At 38.5% G+C, this 25,939-nt stretch overlaps 1 protein-coding gene across 4 annotated transcripts in view; it reads right to left on the bottom strand.

The window, feature by feature from the left end:
* The window catches only part of LOC129768777 (uncharacterized), a 111,078-nt gene that overhangs the window by 13,907 nt on the left and 71,232 nt on the right, over positions 1 to 25,939 (bottom strand). For all 4 annotated transcript variants that reach the window (XM_055770646.1, XM_055770644.1, XM_055770643.1 and 1 more), the window contains one exon: positions 6,918 to 7,025. In XM_055770646.1, the coding sequence (XP_055626621.1) occupies positions 6,918 to 7,025 (108 nt within the window). The remainder of the gene's footprint in view (positions 1 to 6,917; positions 7,026 to 25,939) is intronic.

Here is a 25,939-nt window from a genome sequence, read left to right on the forward strand (position 1 = left end):
TATTGGTAAAATTTTAACCGTATGAAACGTCGACCTCAAATGAAAGAAACCCAAAATAATATTCTGAACTCTTCTTCCTCGATAATTATGGCAACAGAGACAAGTTGGGATTATAGTGTTAGAAGCGAGGAAGCATTCGGAAGTCGTTTTAATGTATTCGGAGATGATCGTAATCTTCACAAATCCCTTAAAAAATCGGGAGGCGGCGTCCTTGTTGTTGTTAATTCATTAATAAATTCAGAACATACTCCAACGAAAGAATTCGACGAGTTTGAGCAAGTGTGGGTCAAAGCACTAATTGCGGGAGAGATACATATATTTGCATCTGTTTACTTCCCTTCTGATCATGCTCAAAAAAGTTGTTATGAGAAATTCTTTGAAGTTGCTGAAAATATTTTATCTTCCTTTGCACCAGAATCAAAAATCCACATATAAGGAGATTTAAATCAACGAAATGCGGACTTTATCACGGATTTTGACAATGAATTTATCTTGCTTCCAGTTGTTGGTGATAATTTATTTTTGATAAAATAGCCGGTCTTGGGTTGAAGCAAATAAAAAATGTTTATAATCAACAGAGATGCTCTAAAAAATTAAAAAAATTGTAAGGGGTTGTATCTAGGACACGACTGCATATTTTCGACGTAGAACTACGCAATAACATTATGCAATCCACTTGTTTACCACTTCGAATATTTTTTTAGAATGCATCTACATTATTGTAATATATTATGTTCTTCGTTACAAGTATATTTGATCAACGTCCTTTTACGTTTGATATGATGCCTAGGACTACCAAAATATGTGAACGGAAGAATTGTCAAACGATCATTGTATTTTACATTTTTCTCAGAAATTATTGCACATCTCATGTTTACGTAGTTCTCGAACCGCGAAAGTTCATTCACCTCTAGTATCTGAAATGACGATTTTCCCAGGCTTCTCAGTTTAAAAGTACGTTTTAGGGGAAAATATTCCGGTCTGCACAACGACAAGCGAGTACAAAAGTACTCATCACCAAAGAATACCCCCTACTTGCATGTTTTGATAAAGCGGATTCCCTCAGGCACATTGATTTTGAAGTCCGTGTTAGGGAAAGACAGCTCGGTGGGAACAAAAATACCCCCGGCTTGCATGTATAATTGCAAAGCGGATTTCCACAGGTACATCGATTTTGAAGTCTGTTTTGGGGAAACCGTAGATCGGGCCATTCAAAACTTGGCAGTTAGGGCGTTTAGATAACCGTCGACATTTTACAATTATTCAATTGTTCATCTCATGGAAAATAACATTTTATTAATTGTGATAGACGCGTAGAAATATTTCCTATTAATTGATGCAAACATCTTTCTGATCTGTTAAGAAACGTTCCAGTTATAAGCTTTAGAAATATAGGTAGGGCTAGCACACAAATCGGCAGAACAAATGTATGGGAAAAAAGGAAGTTCAGTTTTCAGTTTTCATAAATTTAAACTGTTTAGAGGTTAGTGAATTGTAATGTATAGCATATCAAACAAATCTTAAAGAATTTCCGATTCGATTGGTATCTTCTTCTTCTTCAATTGCACTAACGTTCCTAGAGGAACTTCGCCGTCTCAACGTAGTATTACTTGCGTCATTTTTATTAGTACTTAGTTGAGATTTCTATGCCAAATAACACGCCTTGAATGCATTCTGAGTGGCAAGCTCTAGAATACGCGTGATCACAGTGCAAGTCGGAGGAAATTTCTTTGACGAAAAATTCCCCCGACCAGAACGGGAATCGAACCCGAACACCCGGCATGTTAGTTATGTTGAGGTAAGAATCAGGATTCACTGTGGTGAGTGATGTGATTAGGAATTTATCCATTTCTTTCTTTCCATAATAACCATGGATAACAGCTATTGCAACCTTCCTCCTTATAGGCTTTGGACCCTCTGCTATTGTTCTCAATAGTTTCAGGTTTTTTTTCGGACATGCTACTACAGCGATCCGTCATTCGCAGGCGGAGTTAATAAGGCTTTGGATCGTGTTGATATACCCTCACTCCTTCTTAAACTTAAAAAAATAGGGATAGAAATCAATCTATTGAAATGGCTAGAATCATACTTGACTGACCGCACGCAAATAGTAAGATTTAATGGGAAAATTTCAAAACCAATATTTGTTACATCCGGAGTTCCTCAAGGCTCTCATTTGGGACCACTTGTGTTCATTTTATTTGTTAATGACGTTTGCGTTTTTCTTAACAGTGTTAAGGCACTTATCTACGCAGATCATATGAAGCTGTATATGGAAATAAAGAACGAAGAAGACTATCAAACATTCAAAAATGAAGTTGACATTTTTCATAATTAGTGCACTAAGAGTTTATTACAGCTAAATGTTAGGAAATGCACTTTGATGACTTTTACAAAAAGAACACCTGTCTCCGCCCAGAGAGGTATCTGAGCAGAGTTCCAGTATGATGAGTAGAGTAGACTGGCTACCCGGTAAAGATGTAGAGATGAGAACGAATATAGCCAAAGCTGGTTGGTCTATACTGTTCGAAGGTTCATTTGCAACTGACTCTGTTCTTATCTTATCTTCTTTGTTTTGACGTAGGACTACGTCTAACCGGAAGATATAGGGGGTGAAATGGAAATCTAGGCACTGAACAAGTAGGAAAAAATGCAAGATTTGGAACGCTTATAACTCGAGCATTTCTCAATAGATCGCAAAGGTTTTTGCATCAATTGATAGGAAATATATCTACGCATCTATCATAACGAAAAACATTTCATTTTTCTTGAGATAAATAATTGAATAATTGTGAAATATGAAGCATTGTCAAAATGCACTATGTGCTCATTTTTGATTGGTCCATTTTGTGCTCCTCAAATCGTACCGACCAAAACGGGCAACCAGAGCAGCAGCGAAATAAAATGAAGCACGATTGGAAAGGAAAAAGAAAAAAATGAACGAAATATTGGTCGCAGTCTCACACATGCGTAATTCTCGAGCCAGCCAGTCAGCTTAAAAATCCCCGCTCCGCTGCCGTAACGATCTTTCTTTGTGTGGACACCGACTGGACAACATCGTTGCTGGACGAGCTGGACGGCGAGGGATCGAGTGCCTTTCTCAAGGCAAGAGGGTGGAGGTGGCAGCGCTGGAGTAGAATAGAGTAGAGTTTCCAAAGGGCCTTTCTTTCTCAAGGCTAGAGACGAATGAACTGCAAAAGTTTAAAGTCTCTATAATACAAGACCTTCCTTCCTTCCGTAACGATCATTCTCATTCAAACCGTACACCACATCGGTTCGCATCACAACACATCAAGAAACCAACCCAAGCAGCCATGTCTGGAAATGGTAAAGGAGGAAAAGTGAATGGAAAGGCAAAATCCCGCTCGAACCGTGTTGATCTGGAGTTCCCCGCAAGGGTAGCTAGGCCGAGCGCGTTAGTACCAGTACACGAGTCCACCTAGCCGGCGTTATATAGTTTCGGCCGCCGAAGTGATCGAGTTAGCTGGCAAAGCTGCTCGCGACGATAAGAAAACCCGCATTCGGAACAGAACACATTCGGTTCGGTGGACATCAAGACAACAGGCAGTTGCAGCGAGTGGCGAGTGGCAAACGCAATCGCAATCGCAAAACGGCATCAGGTAGCAGAAGAAAAAAGTTTGTTCTTTATACAATCTGCTTTGGTGGCAAATCCAGAACAAGGCGGCATCGAGGGCGTTCGAAATGGTTTTTTTCAAAACCACGAGTACTAAGTTTTCTAAATTGGAACCATTCCATAAAACAAGGCGCTTTTCAGGGCCATTAAACCTTCCAAAAAAGAGTTTAGGAAATACAGTTCAATGCTTTCTAAAACATTATCCAAAATAATAATAAAACACAAATTAATTTTTTCATCATTTGTTTGCCAGGATCTGATGAGTATGTGAATTTGGCAGTTGTTCTGAGCTTATTATAGTTGGGGACTTTCCTGATTATTTTCACCAATTCTTAAATTGTTTCCAGATTGAAAGTACAGTAATTTACAATTAGTTCGACATTTAGCTAATTGGACGGACATGTAATGCGACTTATTTAGTTGGACATTTTTGTAAACATAGAGATCCAAATTATGACCCCACATTGAAAGTCGACACTGTACCACTGTCATCGCAAATGTTCAATTACAGGTTAAAGTTGCCTCCAATGCGACACTGAGTGGCGCTTCGGCACGTCGCATTCAATGTAATTTACTGTACAACATGTCACAAAGCTGGATGGGAAGAAATTTTCCAACTGTGAAAACTGTGGCGAGTGGCAACAAATCGCTAAACAGGAAGGTTTAGCCGAACAAGATGGGAATATCGAGTGATAACAAAACAATAAACTCTTTAGATTGAAGATAATTTTGTGATCCTGAAAAGGACCCTTTTTAGCCTGCATGTGAATCCAACGAGCGAACAAATCGTAATGAATGTATTTTTTTGCCATCGCTCCCTTTTAACGCTCATTCGTTCATCTCGTTGGACTCGCCCCTCTGGCTGAGTCTGCCGATTTGTCTCTATCCTGTGAGTGTGTACCGCTAGAGTATAAAACACGAGGACCCCAAAAAAATAACTTATTTTCTTTCAAACCGTAAACCCGTGTGGTTGTACGGCATCGGCATCGTGGACGTAACAAAGGAGGACAAGTTAAGGGAAAGGCGAAGTCTCACTCGAACCGTGCAGGTCTCCAGTTCCCTGTTGGTCGCATTCACTGATTGCTCCGCAAGGGTAACTAGGCCGAACGGATTGGTGCCGGAGCACCACCTAACAGCGATTATAGAGTTTCGGCCGTCGGAGTGCTCGAGTTGGCTTGCAAAGCTGCTCACGACAATCAGAAAACCCGCATCAAGAACAGAGCAGCTTCGGTTCGGCGCTCATCAAGGCAACAATTAGTTTCAGTGAGTGGCAAAGTGTTTCTCCGGCACGTCGCATTAAATGTAATTTACTGAACAACATGTCACAAGCTGGATGGGAAGAAATTTTCCAACTGTGAAAGCTGTGGCGAGTGGCAAACGCAATAGCTAAACAGGAAGGTTTAACCGAACAAGATGAGAATATCGAGTGATAACAAAAACACAACACCAAAGGTTTTTTTCAGAACCGTCAACATATTCATAAAGAGTAAACAGTAAACTAATCCATTTTTCAGGTAGATAGATAGGTATTCACGTAGGAGAAGAAAATAAAACAATATATTTAAAATATATATTTAACAGAAGCTGTCCCCTTTGTATAGTCCTACGTCACTCCGGTTATGTCCCCGACATTACCCACCCGTCTTTTTAAGAGGCTTTAAACTTTGCAGTTCATTCGCCTCTCTCTGTTCTTAACATTTCATGCTCTATTCATATGGTTGGTGCCATAGACATCTGAATAGCCTATAATTGTGCGATTGATTCTTTGGTCGGGTTCCTTCTAGAATGTTCGCTATAAACAATACGCTTTTTATAGAGGGTTCGTTTCCATGCGTTCCCTATTCCGTGACAATTGGGATGTTATTGTTTACATGATTGTTTTGATTGTTGTGTTGTCTTCAAAGGTAAGTATTATGTGTCGTGCAATTATGTGTTCTAAATAATTATCGTTTCAGGTGATTGTTTGGGTGTACGTGGACGACGATGAAAAGGTAAGTGACAATTTGTATTAAGATGTGTATAACAAACTAATCATTCTTTCTTTACAGGTGCGGATTCAGGTTCTACTGCCTCGGATATTGTTTAAAGTGTTGTGTTTAGTGTTAAGTATTAAAATCGAGGTGTAATCAACTCATCGATAGATGTCAATGAGTAAGAGACTTATGCGTGGTCTTAGATTCGAAACTAACCTCCGTTGATCATTATAATACAATCATCCATAGAGCAAATAATATGTTGAGCTTCATCAAACGCTTTAGCAACCATTTACAGGATCCGTACACAATAAAAACATTGTATATTACAGACGTCAGATCAATTCTCGAATACTGTAGTGTTGTATGGTCCCCCTACATAACGTCACACGAAGACAGAATTGAATCTGTACAAAAACAATTTTTATTATTTGCACTTCGTAAGCTAGGCTGGTCTTCATATCATCTCCCTCCATATGAGGCACGTTGCATGCTAATCAATATGAAAAGCTTAAAAGACCGTCGGAACTCTGCCATGAATCTTTTTATTATTGACATCATATCACGACGAGTGGACTCAGAAGAAATATTAGGAAACCTAAATTTTCACGCACCCCATTAGGCACCTGAGAAACCCTACCATTTTCTACATCGAAGAACGAATTATGCCAAATATAGTCCTATTAATCGTATGACGAGTCTCTGTAACGAACACAGTGAAATAATTGATGTAACCATGTCAAGGTCAATGCTTAAAGACTAACTGAATAGAATAAGATATAGTTGAACTTCACTGTGATATAGTCTACGCTGGTTTGGCGAAACAAATGAATAAAAAAAAAAAATTTGATTATGTAACGTGCTAAAATTCTCTTTTGAATTAAACGAATAAATTATCCAGCTAGCTCTCTTTAGTTTTAAGAAAGTAGTTTCAAGTAGTATTAAGTATGTATCGGTCTACAATTTTGATTGACGACAATAAATAAATAAATAAATAAATAAATAAACCCATCTTCAAGGCAGTTATTGTCTAAAGAGAAAATCAATAAAAAAACAATCGATCAGAACAGAAAGGTCCTATTGAAATGTTAAGCGTGGAATGAGTTGGACCAATAAACATTTTCCAAGCCAAGCTGATATCATTGATTAGCGATCGTCTTATTGATATCCACCCCGTTCAATTCCTGAACCAATGCTCAAGAACAAATTTTGTGCAAGTTCGACTAAATGCGCAAAAAATCCCGTTCGGAATCGAACATGTCAAACTTAATGACCTAACATAAAAGACCCGTAATACTCCGCGTACTTACCAGCGATTCTTTTGCGTTTCGATCAGCTCCAGCAGCCAACAGCGTTTCCACCGCCGACTCGTCGCCATTCGATGCCGCCTCGTGCAAAGGTGAACGATTTGTGCTTTCCTGCGAGACGGGACGAAAAATGAGAAGTAAAAATAATATATTACAATAAGACATACGAATGGCGCGCTAGCAAAGTAAGACATCAGCTTGTCAGTTTTGGCGTTAATGCATAAATATTGTTTTATTATGCTTATACTGTAAAACGCGCAACAATGGCTCGAGCGATCGATTGATTTACCCAGCAGTACGGAATGGTCCCCTCACGAACCAAACATTAAGGTTGGTTCGGAAATTTCAATATGCGTGTCTAGTTGGAAAAGATCCTGACTCGAAGATCCGAATGAGAAACACTATCCCTGCTGAGTGAATTGTCAGTTCATGTAATTGGAGTGCCTCGACGCGACATGCCGAAAGCAACCATCTATCCATCCGTCAATGGACGGCTCCAAACAGGCAGGCAAAAGTCACGGTCATGTTACTGTGGTGTTACTTATTATTGCAGTGAATTATTGTGGGTACTCTCTCTCTCTCTTCGTCGAACCCCGCAAGCCGCGGTTGTCGTTTGTCGTGAGGTGAATAATAACTCGAAAGGAAGTTCCTATCGGCCCCCTCGGTGTACCTCCCAGCCAAAGCCAGACGGAACAGACACAGACATGACTGGAGAAAAAAAAGTAAAGAGATAGTGGTCGTCATCGCCTCGTATTCCCCCCGCAAAGCTTTCCGGTTCCTCCGGTATTTTATATTGTCGCAAAGGTCGTAAATTATTCCAAGCCCTATCGGTGGTGTGCCTGGGAGGACGAGGGAGATAAGCGGGAATTCAATTTGTTGCCTTTGTTGGGCTTTAGTTGGCGAAGGGTGGCGAGTATTAGGCGAGAGAAACCTAAGACTTCTACGTTGTAATCGGAGTCACGATCGTGCTGCGAATAAGCAATTCTGATTGCATCATTGTTTAGGTGTCATGTCGTGGGTAGAGGTCTTGTTCTAGATTTTCATTGTTGATATACCATCCTGAAGCTTCTATCGCGGTTGTGAGCAAATTTGTTCGAGCAAATGGTTACAATAGGAAGTAGCATGATCTTTGGTGTCATGCTTTTTAGAGCACGAGACGATTAGAGTTATATGCGCAATGCGGTGGCTTAACGCTACGTTAGCGTGTGTAGTTATGAACCATTTGTTTGATCCTGATTTTCATATTGTTGTATTGCACATAAAGCGGTATCTCTGGCATTGTATCCATTGTGTTCTGAAACACATTCAAATATGTTCGTTCATACTAGATCTAAATGTTTTCGTCATCTCTTGGAAAACCGCAGTACAATGAGTCTATGTCCTATAACAAATGCATTTACTTTATTTATTTATTTTTGGGTAGATTTTGCTTATTTTTTGGCATATTTTCATTCATAATCTTTCAACATCATCTGTCAATTGATGTAAACAATTTGGTGGCGAAATGTGCGCAAAGGAGAAAATGACCAGCGGAAAAATCTTCAAAACAAATGACAGCGATCAGGGCCCGAAATCTTCCAAGATAAAAAATGAAAAGCGACTCTCCTCTCAGTCGCTTCGCTTCGACTAGGACTACTTCGGCATTCGCCGTCAACATGACTTGTTTTGATTAAAAATAAATTAACGAGCGTAAAGAGCGAAAATGACTGATGAATTATTCTAGCAAATGATTGTTGTAATTGACGTGAGAAATGAATACGTATCTGCCTCTTCATTCAACCTGACTTCAATCCACACTACTACTCCCTCTGAGGCGAATCTCGTTACTCGCATACACAATCTAATTTTAACGTAAATATAAAGTGAAACGAAAACTTGATTTCTGATACAAAAAAGTAGTTACACCATTAATGAACGGCTCTATCGTGAATACAAACCAACGAGCTTAGACATTTACCAGGTATGCTATAAAGGTAAATGATCAATATATAAAATAGCGTGCATTTTGGGAGCAATTCTAAACAACATTTTATTTCACTTTGTCTCCGAGTTTAATTTTGTGAAAAAACATACAGAAAAACGGGTGTATATTAACGAAATTCACAAATTTGTCAGTGTTTCTGAACACAGCACTTCCCGCTATTTTATATGTGTGAGTAATTTTCGTGAACGATACAAAAAAAATCTAGCTCACCTGTGGTATATGTCAAACTACCTTGAACTCAAACATCGATACATGCATATGTGATACATGAGAGAGAGAGAAACAAATTCATTCTGGGGGAGTCACTTCAATATGCAATGAAGTCCATTTGACGTTGGGATGAATGAAATGAGATAGTCGAATCGTAGAGTGAGATAGCAGCTAAACGCCCGAATGAATGTTGAGTCATGTTGATGGAGAAACTGCTGGAAGAAGCCACAACTTCAAAATTTCTTCAAAGTTCCCTGACTATCCTCAATTGAATATGACTTTGCCGAGCTCTGCTTGTGATGGCAACCTTTAATCAGCATCATTAATGCTTATATAAAGTTCCATTGGAAAGCCAAGGTGTCTTTCTTCCGTGTTTTTTTTATAGAAAAAAGCCATCGAATTAATCGGGATCTGACAGAAAAAAATTATATACATTTCATGTGCCAACACAGATTTATTGTAAATCTTTTATGGAAGTTACAAATGACATAAAAAATGATCGTGTAATTCCACAAAGTTGGAATGACTGACGATAATGACAAAAATTCGGATTTTCTGATCTCGAATGATTTTTTATGAATAACATATGATAAATTAAGGTGCATTGAGTTCGTTTTATTAATAATGATTGATGAATTAAGGTGTGTTGATTTCATTTTAGGACAACAATACACAGAAAAGAATTATTTTCATTTCAAAAACGCGTTTTTCTTTCCACGGATATGAAAGCTAGAGTTTCTGCTCTCTACAAGCCATCAAAATCAGCCACGCATTAGTATTAGTAAATAAGCAGCAAAATATTTTGTGCAAAACATCGTAGTTCTGCAAACTTTTTTCATTTGGGTGAGTAATTTTGGTGTAAGATATATAAACTCTAGCATCCCTGTTGAATTAGAGTCCATAAAAATACTGTAAGAAAGTAATGACAATGGAAATAATTGTGTAGGGTTGAAGAATAATGATAATGTGGATTGAAGTGAATCTCGAATGAATATCATTACTGGTAATGTCAATACGAACGATCGTGTATTTAAATCAAGTTAGTTTGATGAGTGGTCCTCCATGATTTATCGATTTATGTTTTTTTATCACATTGCCATTGAAAATACGGCGTTTATATCTCTTCTGCGTTTTCATGTGATGAATTACAGGGTCTTTCAGATCAAACGTTCACTCAAAAAAATCGAATATCTCCTTATAATTTTTTTTTGATTCTGTCGATGGTAACGATGCATTCCTCACTTCGGGAAGATAATTTTCGGCTACTTGTTCAGTCTGATCGGATGGTTTTTAGTGTCAAAATGTATAATTTACAAGAACGTGAATTTTCAAGAACAGAAGCCTTAATTAAACTTTGTCCTCTTATGGAATTTCAACATTTCTCGTCGTCGACTATATCCTCTGGGGGTACGTGAAGGACCGTTGCTATGTTAATAAGCCACAAAATTTGGAGGAACTTAAAGAAGGAATAACTCGGATTTTCAACAGCATCGAATTCGTAATGTTAGAGTTGTGCATGAAGAATTTTGTTCACCGCTTAAAACGCGTTGTCGAAAAAAGGGGTGGTAACATCGAAAATGTCCTAAAATAAGTTTTATTTTCGTTTTCCAAAAATAGAAATCGGTTCTATTTTGTAGAAGTTATAAAAATTTGTTGCGTGAACATTTAATCTGAAAGACCCTGTATGAAACAGGGTAAAAAATAACGCAAAAAAGTTTATCCACCCCCAAACAGAGAATTTACGATTTAAGTGAGTTTTACAGAATTTTAGAGTGAATTGGACTCCGAATTAAACGTTTCGGGGAATTTGAATCTGTTGAGAAAAAAGTTCAAATCCGTACTCCTTCCTGATTCTGCTTACAATCAAGAAACTGTAATTGAACGGTGATTCGTTATTGATGCTTTCTGGGCAAACCCGCACATGTCGTTGCAACATTGCAAGAATATTGTATTCACACCCTCTAATTGCAGCTTGTTATTTTCCGCTTTGATTACTAACTGTTATCGATGGTAGTTCAAGCAGTATATTACAATTATCCATCAAAATGAGAAAATATTACCTGAAATATGTAAAGTACCGTGACAGCATTTTTTCTACGAACGAATTCTAACTGTGAGTACGAGGGTCACTATTTATATTTCGGGAATTGGCAACACTGATGTCATGTGAGTCCATCTGACGGTTCCATCGTAAAGTTTGACATTTTTGACGATATACGTACTCAGAACATTTTGTCATACGGACGCTATTTGTTTATTTTATATTTAGTTGAAAGTTTGGTCTCGGCAAAAAAATGGAACTGAATCGTGAACATTTTCGTGCGATGATTTTTTACGACTTTCGACGTGGATTATCACAACAAGAGTGCGTCAATCAACTTAATTTGACTTTTGGCGATGAAGCTCCATTAAAAACCACTGTGTATCGCTGGTATAGTGAATTCAATCGTGGTCGTAGTTCGCTGTCCGACGAGTTTCGTGAAGGTCGTCCAAAATCGACTGTAGTGCCAGAAAACATCGATGCTGTGCACGAAATGATTAAGCAAGATCGTCATGTAACCTATTGTGAGATTGAGGCATCCCTAAGCTCCACCAGCATATATGCGATTTTACATGAACACTTAGTTGTGCGAAAATTATGTTCACGTTGGATCCCACATAATTTGACAATCGCTCAAAAAAAGGCTCGTGTCGATTGGAATAAATGCTTTGAAAATTGGTTTAAGCGCATGCAAAAGTGTATCGATCATCGTGGCGAGTACTTTGAAAAACAATAAAAATATATTCGCAGCTTAACTATTTGTTTTTGTTCCTATTCCCGAAATATAAATAGTGACCCTCGTAATGGTAGTGATACCATCTGTCCTGGTTTAGCAGAACATGTTCTGATTTTGAGATGCTTTTGAGGCGTCCTGATTTATTTTTGATATTCCAGCATTTGTCCAGATTTTAATGAGAAATTCCATTTTGTTGACAAATTATAATTAATTTTTTCTATGTTGTTTTTGAGTAAAATCTTTTTGATGTAGGATTACGTCTTTCGGGAACATTTTGGGGCACAAAATGGCGAAATTTGCCACGTAATCCTACATCATATGCGCTCGTTTCTTAGACACATTCCTCGTGGAACTTTTTGATTGTGACTTGAATTTTGCTAGCGTGCATAGAGTGAACGTTGTCTCGCAGAAAGACGTAATCATAAGACTAAGTGCTGCATAAGTGATTTATAAGTGTTTGTGGCCAATATCGGCATGTGCATTTTGTGATTTTATTGAAACAGAAGTTTGAAGTCCCCAATGAACTGTACATATAAATCAAATTTTGGAAAGCACAGCCAAGCACCGAAATATTGCACGAATTGTCAATTGGAATTCGCTTCATGATGAATTATGTGGTATAAAAATCACATCGAAGATTTGGGCTGCAGAAGGAACTCTTGCGTTTTATAAAAGTTCCAAACCCATGGATTGTCTTCGGCACTATTGCGCATGATATTTGATGACTCGGAAATAGATTTAAGTATTTTGGTCTCTTGGAATGCAAATCACACACAACGTGTTTTTTTTATTTAAATTTATTTTAAATAATTAAAGATTGATAATGGTTTGGTAAAAAAGGCAGCTGTGACTGGTGTCCTGATTTTTTATTCCGACCAGATGGTATCCCTACGTAATGGTCCAATAACCATTTTGACATATCGTGTTACCTTCTCCCTTATTACTTTGCATACAGCCACAGCAGAATTTTATGACTCGTTATGTTTTCTCTCCTGATTTTCGAATATTTTTTCGCCAGCTAAAGCAGGAAAGTAGACTCTGCATACATCATACAGTAGTATCAAGACATTCCAGATGGGTGCAACAATATACCAAAAATGTCGTTCAGTTTCACATCGATAGAGCGATATAAGTATTATTCGGCTCTTTATTTGTGTGCATGAAGCAAATAAATAATTACATTTTAGGGAGTAATCAACAAATTTTTAAAAACAATGAACTATGGTTTAACATTAAACAGATTTTTTTTTCTGTTAAGGATTTTCTCATCATCAAATTTTTACGGATATATTCAAATAATTTTGATACTAGTCGAGTAAGACTAAGTATTACGAATTCGAATAAGCAAAGAACATCGTTCGATTATTTTCATTCAAGTTTAAAAAACTATGGATGAGTTATACCTATGATATAACCGCAAGGTTGACGTAGGACTGCCGTTGGCCTAGTAATCAATTGTATTTCTTCAATTAGCAATAATCCCACCTCGTAAGATCTTCATTGGGTACGATATCGCCGCTACGCAATGCTATCTTTTGTGTATTGATTAAAATAGTGAATGAATGAAACTATTTACGAATTCAATTGCAAACAAATCTCAATTTAAGTCAATTCATTCATTATTGTAGTTGTAGTAATATGATACACTATCATATTTCACTCTCATGTATCCATATCTATTATTGCCGTTAAACACAAATCATGTGCTTGAGTTTACTTGAACCATAAATCAAACACTCATGTTTGTCACCCAAATTCTCGACCTACAAAGAAGCAACACAGTCAGCACCAAAACCTTTTCCTTTTCCTTGTTGTCCATTCAATTTTTATTGATGCCAGATGAGCATAACAAATTCTGTTGCTTATGATTATTATTGCCAGATGTGAACAACAAACTCCGTTGCTTACTTTCCGTTGTTTACCAAACATGCTTCGCGTGTCGCTTCCCTTTAGTTTTGTTTACCACTGTAACAATTTTGGAAAATAAAGTACATTCAACAACCAACAGTCATAGAGTAAAGAACCTGCATCCGAAGTCCAATCGTGTTGCCACATAGTAGTTGTCGCAGCAAATAGTTATCAACATGTTGCCTAAACATCAAACGGTATGCGTAGGAGCTTAGTGAGCTGGCGACATGAAGGGAAATCTTCCAATGTAGTCTTAAATAATCGAGCCAAAGCATTGCATTTTTACCCACTTTTGTAGACCGTGATAGCAAAACGAATTCTGGAGTGTAAAAATGTTTGGGGGTATAAAGTATTGCCGACTTGAATGTATCTGCAATGCCGATTCTCCCAACTTCTTACGACTACAACTATTTACGAATTCAATTGCAAACAAATCTCAATTTAAGTCAATTCATGCATTATGGTAGTAGTTGTCGCAGCAAATAGTTATCAACATGTTGCCTAATCATCAAACGGTATGTGTAGAAGTTCAGTGAGCTGGCGACATGAAGGGATATCTTCCAATGCAGTCTTGAATAATCGAGCCAAAGCATTGCAATTGTACCCGCTTTTGTAGACCGTGATAGCAAAACGAATTCTGGAGTGTAAACATTTTTGGGGGTATAAAAGTATTGCCGACTTGAATGTATCTGCAATGCCGATTCTCCCAACTTCTTAGTTTCGGAATCTGTATTGGGAAAACACATTCCGTTTTGCAAAAATGCAAGCGAGTACAAAAGTACTCGTAGTTTGCATCTTTCCCCAGGCTTCATGGTTAGTCTGTGTTAGGGAAACATTTCAGTTTGCAAAAAAGCAAACAAGTACGAAAGTTCCCACTGCTTGCATCTAAATTTCGAGTACAAAAGTATCCGCACCTTGTATCAATTTTGCAATGTCAATTTCCTCAGGCTCCATGGTTTTGAAATCTGTGTTAGGGAAACATTCCAATTTCCAGAAAGGCAAGCGAGTACAAAAGCACCCATCCATTCCAGAGATCGAACCTCAATCGTTGCGCAATCGTAACTGAGTGGATTTCCGAGCGGCACTCGCTTATATACCGATTGGTGTGATTTCGATGACCTGTTTTGAAAGCAATTTTAGGGCTATTGAAACAAGTTTTTGGATCAAAAAATAACAAGCATATAACGCGTAGATATTTTATCTTTCGAATGAAGTGTTTATCATACCATTTCGTTCAGTTGTTTAGGAGCTATTAACGCTCAAAATCTCGTTCTCGGGCGTAACGCTTTCGTTTTCGAAACTTTGAACTTATACCCCAGTATAGAAATGAAAGACGTGCTCCTACGTCAAAACCTGGAACTGTCTTCAGGGATGACAATCTGAGAGATAGCAAAAGAGACGAAATTGAATTACTTTACACGCGATGCTTACGGCACCTTTTGGGACGATTTCAAGCATGTGGCAAATGAAAATGATAGTCAGCGTCGCGTTCAGCAAAAAAAATCCCATTGCTAACGAAATTTACTGTTATGCAAAAACATTTGATATTAAAAGTAACAGTGTTAATGAATATATGTTGTGAGTAACAAAACAAAAACAGAACTGAATTTCAATGATCTCCGACTCCGTTTGAAATGCATGGAAATGCACAATTCGATAAACAGTCGATTCTTGAAGACATTAGACTAGAAGCTTGTGCAAAAATGTTTTTACATGAAACAGCAGAAATAATTAACACTTACACAACCAAATTACACAGTTCCCTACGATAGAAGCTCAGCTCAATTTTCGTCGCCGAAGAGCAGAAAGTGGTCGGTGAAACAAATTCATCTGTAGCAGAATAAGTCAAAGGTGTGCCACAGAAGCAAAAATATCACTTCCCACCTACTAACACTCTCAGCCAAATTGCCGAACAATCGTTATCCGCGCGTTGTTTTCTCCTCAGAGCCCACCACCATCTGGCGCACACGATGCAGATCGGCATCCGCATCTTACCGGTGAGAAAACATAAATGTTGATTGGTGTTCCCGTGGGGCCGAAGGTGTGTTGCATTGTTTGCGACTTGCCGGAAAGTGCCGGAAGAAAACAAACAGAACAGACGGATCTTACAACTTCGAGCACATACTTGTGTATTAGGGAACCATGTTGACTAATAGCGCTGCAGAATCTCAACATTTTCTTCGGAATTCTTTGGCCCGGATAATTATGCGTGTAGCTTTCATTATTTCAATGATTAGCCTTGAAAACGGGGTCAAATGTTGCCGAATCTTACATAAAATACACTTATACTCTTTCAAAAGTATGAATTAAGTTTAGATCTCCAATGATTGAGCTGCGCAACCGCACTAAGCTTGCAATTAAGTTTCAATGAACACACCCGAGAAGGAAGAAAGACCCCGATTTTTCTTCGACTTTGTTTGAAACGATCATCTTAAGTGAGTAAAATGTATGCCCCCCTCAAATGTCTTGGGTGGCGGTGAAGGAAAATGGGTATTTTGTGATGGGAGTTTTTGTTACCGTCGCGTCGTCTTCTGATTCATCATGCGCCAGTGGTTGAAAGTTATGTATTTTCTACGATTCATCTTGTCAGGAATGGCCGAGTGTGAGGTTCGAAACACAGTGAAGAATGCCTTTCCCCTGTCAAGAAAGCCAGGTGTAGGCAAACATAATAAGATCAATTGACCCCAAAGCTAGATAGATGGTGCAATTAAATTAGCTTCGCCGATTAGCCTATTTTGGGTATGACCTAGTCGGGAAGTGAGATTCAAATGCCTCCTTCTGTATTTTCTTTGCTAACTTGGGATTCATTTTAGCCTTACATAGGCACTTGATATTGTGTTTATGTTCGACACTTTGTGCATTATGTAAACGAAAGATTTTAAATGGTCAGATTCTCCATATGATAATCCGCTCATAGGAGCAATTATCGTGCAAATAGAAGGGGCAGTTTAAAACATGACCCTACATGACCGACTGCTGCGAACATTGCTAATCACCAGTCAAACCAGTAATAAGACTTGATATTAACCTCTCACATCATAATCCTACGACTGCCAGGTGTAGGAACGAATGGTGAGAGCTTCGACTCTGTGGTAGGTGAGCCATGCGAAATGAATGGAAGTCCAATCAAGCTCCATCGTCGAGAACTATGCTGTTTGTTTGTAGAATATCTAAAAAAAAATCCAAAACCTTAGTTTTTATTTACGGATTCAAGACTCATATTTAAGTGCTAGACTCAGATTCACAGATCAAAGATGTCAGATACGATTCCAGTTTCTGAACTTCCGATTCAGATTAGAGGATTATTGATCCAAGACTAAGATGTCATATTCGAACTCTATATTTCATTCTTAGTTTTGGGAACTGAGTTAAAGGTTCTTGATTCGTATTTATTCATTTTTTTTGAAGAAATTGGAGATCTGACGTAGTTCAAATTCAGATTACCAGATCATAGATTACAGAATTCATTATTAGATTCCAAACCGCTTGGATTCTGTTCGAACAAAAAAAAAAAGAAATTTTCGTTCATTTTCCGCTCTTTGGTGAACCTCTGGTGCCACTTTCTAACTGTTGTGTTAGTGCTACTGCTAAAAACTCAACAACTTGTTGTCAAATAAACCAGGTATCAGGTGACGATGAAAGATGAAACCACAGCAAATGATTCATGAAATAAAAGAAATAACTGGTAGCTTACCTTTCCGTCCTGACTCTGTTTATGTTTCACAAACCAACCATTTATGCTACCCAGGGTCAGCCTCCTATTACAATTCAATCCCCATGTTTAACCATGTTTAGAGTAGCCATGAACGGGTTGCGGTGACATGGTCAGAAAATATGCACAACAGAAAAGGAAATAAAGAGAAAAAAAATAACGAAGCATTTGCAACAACATTCAATCTCGCATTGCGCAAAACTGCTAATCCACATATCAGGGGTAGTAGGTACATATATACCCGCACGCAAAACAAGATAAAAAGGTCTCTGGGCTGAATGTGGGTCAATAAAGTTGTAATGAAGTGTATACGATATGCTAAGCTGCGCGGATGAAGCGCACTCTTCCTCGAGGAAATGTGGGATAATCGCCGAGGCTTTCCTAGGTTCTCCATTTGAGCGTTGAATAATTTAACAGTAATTATTTAATGGCGAAGAGTTTAAAAACATTAAATCGCTACGTTCCGGCTCAACGTGCAAGGAAGGAGAAGGAATGCGTTATCGTGTGAGATGTGAGATGTTTCCGCTCCACCCACGTTTCCGCCAGCTGCTGGAAAACATGTACATAATTCCAATTTATATAGGTACAAGCTTGAAAAAATGCACCAAGCTGTTCACTGGATTCTGCCGATAGGCGGCGGTGGGATAGGTTTGTTTGTTTATGATTCGGTTCATATTTTCCGCATGATGGAGGAATCTTGGAATTTCTATTATTCTTGTACATATTTCCCTAATGAAAGATTTTGTTTTGTTACTTCACATATGGCGCTGGTTTAAGTTGAATGTTTCTACTCTTTTTGCGTATATGTGTTGATTTAATGGCACTACAAAATTGAACCAACATCATCGATTGAGTGTATATTGCGCAAAGCGCATTGAATGGTGATTTTGTGTGAGATGATGGGAAGAATTCTCCGCCAGGGACAATGCTTAACATGCAGCTGGAAAGTTATTATCTTCTTCAACGTTAACATTGGAAGCATCATGAAAAATGTAAAAGTATCCACTCAGTTTACCTCTTTCTTAACATATTGAGCCCCATGTCGGTAGCTAGGCATTGAGCTTTTCGTTGATGAAACGTTGATCACTGAGACTGACAGTCACAAAACATGGAAATATAAAAAAAATGTTTGTTTTCGGATGTTTTACGATGTGTGACTACTTTATAGTCGAATTTATGACTACTTTCTTCTTATACAATAAGCATCTTTGGGAGCGGGGATCGGCACTGCTATTGTGCAAATGCTCTTGATACCGACTGAATGAAAGGCGTAGTAAGAAAAAAAATCGGGGCTCAACGAGTTAAGCTCTCCTGTTCAATTTCCATGGTTCAGAATTTTTTCGGGAACTTCTACCTCTTTTTCTGCTAACTTCTGTGACATGAGATATTGAATTCGTGTCCAGGAATTAGTCCTAAAACGGCACGTCAGTAAATTCTCGTTGAGCTTCCTTGAGCATTTCTTCGTTTCCACATTTTGCTTCCTTCAAATTACCCCTTTTTTACTTTATGGATATAACATTGCGATACCACTTTGTAAATAAATGAACTTTTTGGAAGGCGATCTGGCGTAGTGATAACATCCATACCTTTCACGCTAAAGGTCACGAGTTCAATTCTCACTCCCGACATTCTTCCAAAAATGGAAGCAAAGTGGCGAACCAGCAAAATGTATTGAAAGTCACTAAAATACAGATATAAAAAAATGAAGTCTGCCAAAAAAATGAACTTTTTTCCGTTCTGCGAAAGTGGCCGCATAGTATGATTTGGAGATAATTTCTCTGGGAATTTTTCTGGGAGCGATGGACATATAAAGATACTGAAAAACTACTTCAGTGTTTCAGCAATTACCTGTACATTTTTTTCTGTATTATAGTGACTTTCAATCTTTTTGGCTGATTCGTTTTCCAGATCACCGCATTACCTTTTTTTCCTATATTATAGTGACTTTTAACCTTTTTGCCTAGTTCGTATCTCACGACATTTTTTCCATTCCGAAGGAGAGGTACGGATGTTAACCACTACGCCAGCCTCCCTGTTTCTACCTATACATGTTAATGCTGGAACTGAAACTGAGAGTTAAATTGAAAATTGTGCCTCTCAGTGTAAGCATTTAGTATGCTTACATCACATCTTCACTGTAAAAAAAATCTGAATAAGAAGCAACTGTTGAAAAACACATCTCACTTTCGAAAGAAACACTATATCTAATAAATATTGTGAGGCCATCACGATGTGTTTGTAAACAATTCCATTTTCAACCGTTCCTTGTGAGAACACAAGTGTGTAGAAGTAGAAATCAACAGGTTATGGGCCCAGTGGTTAACCGGAAGTGCAAAGTGTTCCATTGTAAAATGGCTAATTTGAAGAAACCAGCTGTCAGCGACGATGCAGAAGGGAATTCTGCACCTGGTGGTCAACCAGCGCGGTACGACAGACGCGAAATGGAAAGGCAACTGCCATATAGTGCGGCAACTTCGCGGCCTGGAAATGGCGCATGGAGCATCAACTACGGAGAATGGGTGTTATACATACACTTCTCCGTACTCCACCAGAGGAAGATTTTGCTGATCCCGTGGACAACGGAGACGAAGAAGACGAAAGAAGGAAGAAGTACGAACAACGACTTGTTGAAGATGAGATTGCGATCGACGAAATTGTCATGTGTGTGGACAACACCGTGCTGAACAAGCTGGTAGGAGTGTCGTATGCTAAAGACGCCATGGACACTCTCATCAGGACGTACCAAAAGACTGGTACAGGATCGATAATCAATATGCGACAACGGTTGTTTATGTTAAGATCTAGGAAATTCGATTCTATCGAAAAGATCTTTGATGAGTACGACATGATCGTAAGAGAACTGGATCGAATGGGTGCCGAAGTTTCGGTCAGTGAAAAAGTTCACTCACTCATCATTGCCATGCCGGATCGTTTCAGGCACGTCAAGGGAGCGCTGACTGTTCTAACAAATGAAGAGCTTTGCAGAAAATCCATTCTGAATATCAAAAGGATGTTTATGGATGCGGATACGGATTTGATTATCAAGAAACCTACGCACCAGTAGCTAAAATGGACAGCGTACGAACAATTTTATCTTTAGCCAATGAGCATAAATTATTAGTGCATCAGATGGATGTAATTACAGCATTCCTTAATGGAGAATTAAGAGAATCAATATTTATGCAGTTACCTTGTGATGAAATCGGGAACTCACAGGTTGTCCACCTGCAAAAGAGTTTGTATGGACTTAAACAAGCTAGCCGAAGTTGGAATGAACGTTTTGATAACGTTTACAACGTAGCAACTTGGATTCACACAACTCAAAAGTGATAGTTGTGTTTATAAATCAAAATCTAGGGATATAATACTTGTATTATATGTAGATGATATTTTAATAGTAGGAAACATCTAGAAGATGTTGATTGGATCAAATCCAGTCTTGGAAGGATATTCCGAATGAAAGACCTTAAAGAAATTAAGCATTTTTTAGGCATGGACATTGATCGAGATTTTCAAAATCAGACAATGCAAATAAGTCAAACTGGCTACACTGGAAAAGTTCTAAAGAGATTCAATATGCATGAATGTAAACCAGTAGGTACAACATGCGATTCAAATGTAAAATGGGTAGAAAGTAAAGGGAAAGAAACAGAACACCCATACAAAGAACTATTGGGTTGCTTGCAATATCTATCCATGACGTCACGGCCAGATATCAATGCAGCGGTTAGCTTACTGAGCTTACTGAATATCAAAGCAAACCATCAGATGAGCATTGGGCAGGACTAAAACGTATATTACGTTATTTGAAGGGCACAATGGATACTAAAATTGCTTTTGCAAAGCGAGATACGCAATGCACAGTAGTAGGATTTGCGGATGCGGATTTTGCTAATGATCAAAATGATAGAAAATCCGTATCTGGTTATGCTTTTCTAGTATATGGGAATCTGGTTTCATGGTCCACCAGAAAACAACAAACAGTTAGTTTGTCATCTACAGAAGCAGAATTAATTGCACTCTCTTCAGCCGTTACGGAAGGTTTGTGGATAACAAATCTTCTGAGCGAATTGGATGTGGAATGCATACCGTTTATTATCAGGGAAAATAAAATTCCATGCATTAAATGCGCTGGGGAACCAAGAAGTAATCAACGAATGAAGCACTTGGACGTAAAGTACATGTTTCTCCGCGAGACGATCCGAACCGGGAAGCTACAGCTGAAATACATTCCTACAGGAGAACAGCCGGCAGATGCATTCACCAAAGGACTGCCGAAGAATCAGCATAGATTTTTACTGGAACGTTTGAATCTTCGAATTGGGGGGAAGTGTTGAAAAACACATCTCACTTTCGAAGAAACACTATATCTAATAAATATTGTGAGGCCATCACGATGTGTTTGTAAACAATTCCATTTTCAACCGTTCCTTGTAAGAAAACAAGTGTGTAGAAGTAGAAATCAACAGCAACATCATAATGAACCATGCATACTGCTTGTTTTTCGGAACTCTAATAACTCGACCGTTTTTCAGTTCAAGATACGGTAATATGCTCGAGAATGAGATATGTGATAGGGAATGAGGTGATATAATATTTGCATATGACAGAACATCACATCGTGTCTACCTATTTCAAGGCATGAGCGGAGCTTAGGGTAAGTTTCCCAAAATGGCCTTTTTCAAGGCTACAAGACTTTACAACTCAAAACACCATCATCATCATCACCAAAGCATCCCCGTCAAATGAACGTTTAAGTACAAAACCTCAGTAAAACAAACCAAGAAGGAGATGAAGGAGCCAAAGGAAAGTGAGAAGGGATTGTAATTATTTTATTTCTATATAAAATAAAAACTCATCAGAATTCTACCAAAAGCGAATCCAGCAACATCAATTTCGGCGCAAATGCTGTCGTCCAGTAATGCCATTGAAAGCACCAAAGTTGTGATCCTGCACCACCAACGCCAATGACAACACTAAAGGTTCTTTTACGAACCACCAACATTTTTTGAGGAACGAGGGTGAAGTTGCGTAGTGGAGTTACTTCCAAAACAACAACAAGCTATCGGAAAAATGTTTTCGCTACAGAATGAGTCTCCAGAATACGCAAGAAGCATGCGTAGTGTAGAGCAGAATCAAAGCAGTACAGAAATATTAAACAGAACGTACGTCGTCGGTTTTCATACCATGCAGATTGTACGAATTGTTGATTAAATGCGTTTGTCAAATAGATAACGGTAGTGGAGGAGAAATATATAATCACCTGGAGCCGCACTGTACGAGAAGAATGTCGCGATGCATACTGACTGCGTTACGTGTATTGTTCTGAATGCGTGTATTGGTCTTGCGAGAACAAGAATGAATAATAAATTATAGAGGCTTTAGGCTTTTTCAGTTTATCCGGTGTTGCCAACTACTTCAAATAAGAAGCACGTAGCTATTCTAGTTTTTCTAGATGGGTCAAAAAATGCTCCACCATGCGTTATTACGCATCTAAAAGGTTGGACATTTTTAATACCATCGTGCGCAAAGGGTTAATCAGTGGTCGGACAGAGCACTATTCGCCGAAGCCGTTTGGATTCGAGTTTCGGCAAAGTGATGAACTCCCGATGTATCTTCAGCGTGGTGATAGAGTATGTCACGTGAAGTATGAACTTCAATCAGTCTTCGATCAGCTGACAGTGGAAGGGAACAAAATTCGATAGGGCTCTTGCTACACATACACGCAGAGCATGTGTTGGGCACACATCGTTTGTTTACATTCATAGTATCTATGCAGCAGGAGCAGTTTCTTTATCAATTGGGGTTCTTGTAGATGATTTAGATATAGTTGCGGTCTTTCTACTAGCGGGAAATATTTCATAGAACTAACATGAACTTTGTGAAACAGTTAGACAAGCTATTTCATGAACAAGAGTTTTTGTGTGACGTATATTACGTAATGTACTAGCACCTATTTCGTTATTGAGGGATTTTCAGGACGTTATTCTCGCATGTTATTAATATAGAGTAGTGCGTAAACTTTGTAACTGTTTCACTTAAATAATTATTTAACCAAAGCTCAATCTTGTCCTATGCAGCGATCTCTTTTGCCTGCCCAACAGATTACTAATACGTATGCACGCTGCAAGCGCCCTATTCAAAGAAATATCATCTCACTAACACCGCGCCAGACGTTTATACGCGTGTTCGTGTGTATGTTCTCCTGGTTTGTTTCTAGCTCGGTCCCATTTGTGTGCCGCTTATTGCACACACATCGATGGGCAACGGCACGAACGAAAATTTCACCAGAACGCAATGAATTTTTGCGGTTTGAGCATTTCACTGACATCGAGAATGAACTGATGTTTCTGTCGATGGAACGAAAATTATATCAAAACAAACGTGATTGTGAGTCACCAGTCAATATATAGTAATAGAGTTAAGTTATAGGCACAGTAATAGAAAGAAGTGAAGAGTGTCGGCGGAGATATTTTGCACTGACAAAATATGCTTTTCGAAATTTTGCTTCCCTGTTCCAGACTCATAAAGGCAGCTGTCACCCCTCGTCCGTTGTCGGCAAAATAAAAGGTTTCACAACAGAAGCCTTGGGAACGATAGCTAGAAGAGCCCCCTGCGAATAGCTCTATTCAGGGAAATCGGTACAAATGTTGACTCCTGGGAAATTGTGTGTTGCGAGGTTTTGGTTGCAGGAATTACATTTTGTAAGCGACGGGGACATGTTTGTTTGACTGACAGCCTACACCCAAACTAGAGTTGGCTGAAAACATTTCATCTTTGGCAGAAATGATGCCATTTCGTGTGCTGGAGGGTCAAATGCGCAAATAATGAGCTGTTTTAAAAGCTTAAAAACGGTTTGTTTGTAGGCGAGCAGACATCTCTTTCTGTTTTCTTTTCTCATTTCATTTGGGATTGTGCCAAAAAAAAATCCATTCGACGTCAATGGGGATCGAACCAAGGCCGGCTGGAATGCAAAGCTTTTAAACAGGACCACGCTATCCAGTGCTGCCAGTGCTGTTACATAGAAGTGTGATAATATTACATCTCATCATAAAATGAAGTTGGAATGTGTTTTCTAAGAGGATAAAGCAGAACATGAACGAGAATATATCTTTCTCTGTATGGGCCGTGTATTTGGAAAACTATACGAAAAGCTTTCATATGCTTTCATTTCAATGTGTCTCCTGTTTCGCTCGCTTATATTGGCTCTAGCATATATATTATACAAATGATATACATGGATTGGTGAGTAGAACATTTTCTGATATTTTTCAGCTCATTTAATGTAATAAATCGGGATGCCATAACATGTGCTAAAAATTAACTTTGGGTGTACAGTAACAAATGCCTTAAAATACAAAGAAATTATATCAGCAAAGAACGCGTCTACTAGTGGCAGCACAAGTAATTGTGGTCTGGTAAAACTCCGACAAATTCATTAGGTATAAATCCCTAATAATGAGAGGGCAGTCTTCCAATGGACGTTTTCGGTCGTCAAAAAATCAGTGATGAACAGAAATTAGTTTTGAGGGGGTTGATGAGCCTCGGAAATTATGTACATCTATGGCAGATTCAGCTACTAGAATATAAAACGGTGAAGCACAAGGGTGGAAGAAAGCAATCATGGACTAAGTTTATTAGCTATGTGCTGTAAACTAAATTATTATTTATGTATTTATAAATGGTAAATAAATATGATTCGAAAGAACGGTGTTCTCGAAAACCCAACATGAACATGTCGTAAATTACTATTAACTGTTAAAGTGATTACGGTCTAATAGTAGCATCAGTACAGCCATCGTGAGATGCTAGGTACATATTTTTATGAGTGTTTTCAGGCTGCGCAAATATAGCGGAAGCGATGTTTGCTTAAAACGTTGCAAAATAATTCGTATGTCTCATTTGGGAAGCATACAATAATCTGATGTTACCCAGTATTATACGGCGGATTAACAAGTCGATAAAACCATTCAACATTTTCCCTGCGGAAAATAAATTTAATGTTTATATCTCATAAACACGAATTAATTTTTCTCAATCAACTCTAATCGCTGCGCTTTCAGATAGGTTGGGTGGATGACACCCTCCACAACCTTCCTCTCTATCTCTCGAGCCCCAACCCGTTCACACAGTGGGTGAAGAAAAACTCACATGGAGAGTCGTCACACGACATCATTTCTTCTAACATGAAACGCCTTCCTTTGATTGCATGTCTTCACGGGCGTTATCTGGCAAAATTTATCGCACTTTCAACAACATCGTCTTGCATCTCGAAACCATCCGTGTAAATATCAAAGAGCGGCCCCGGCGTGGAAACCTCCCGCTGGGTTCCGTTTAGTGTAGCTGCAAGTCAGCTAATTATTCCTACATCGAATATTGACTTATGAACCGTTTCGAGAAAAAAAAACGAGCAGTGAACCTCATAAAAAACTGG

Source organism: Toxorhynchites rutilus, chromosome 2 (assembly GCF_029784135.1).
Source record: "Toxorhynchites rutilus septentrionalis strain SRP chromosome 2, ASM2978413v1, whole genome shotgun sequence".
In the NCBI taxonomy this organism is placed as follows: Eukaryota; Metazoa; Arthropoda; class Insecta; order Diptera; family Culicidae; genus Toxorhynchites; species Toxorhynchites rutilus.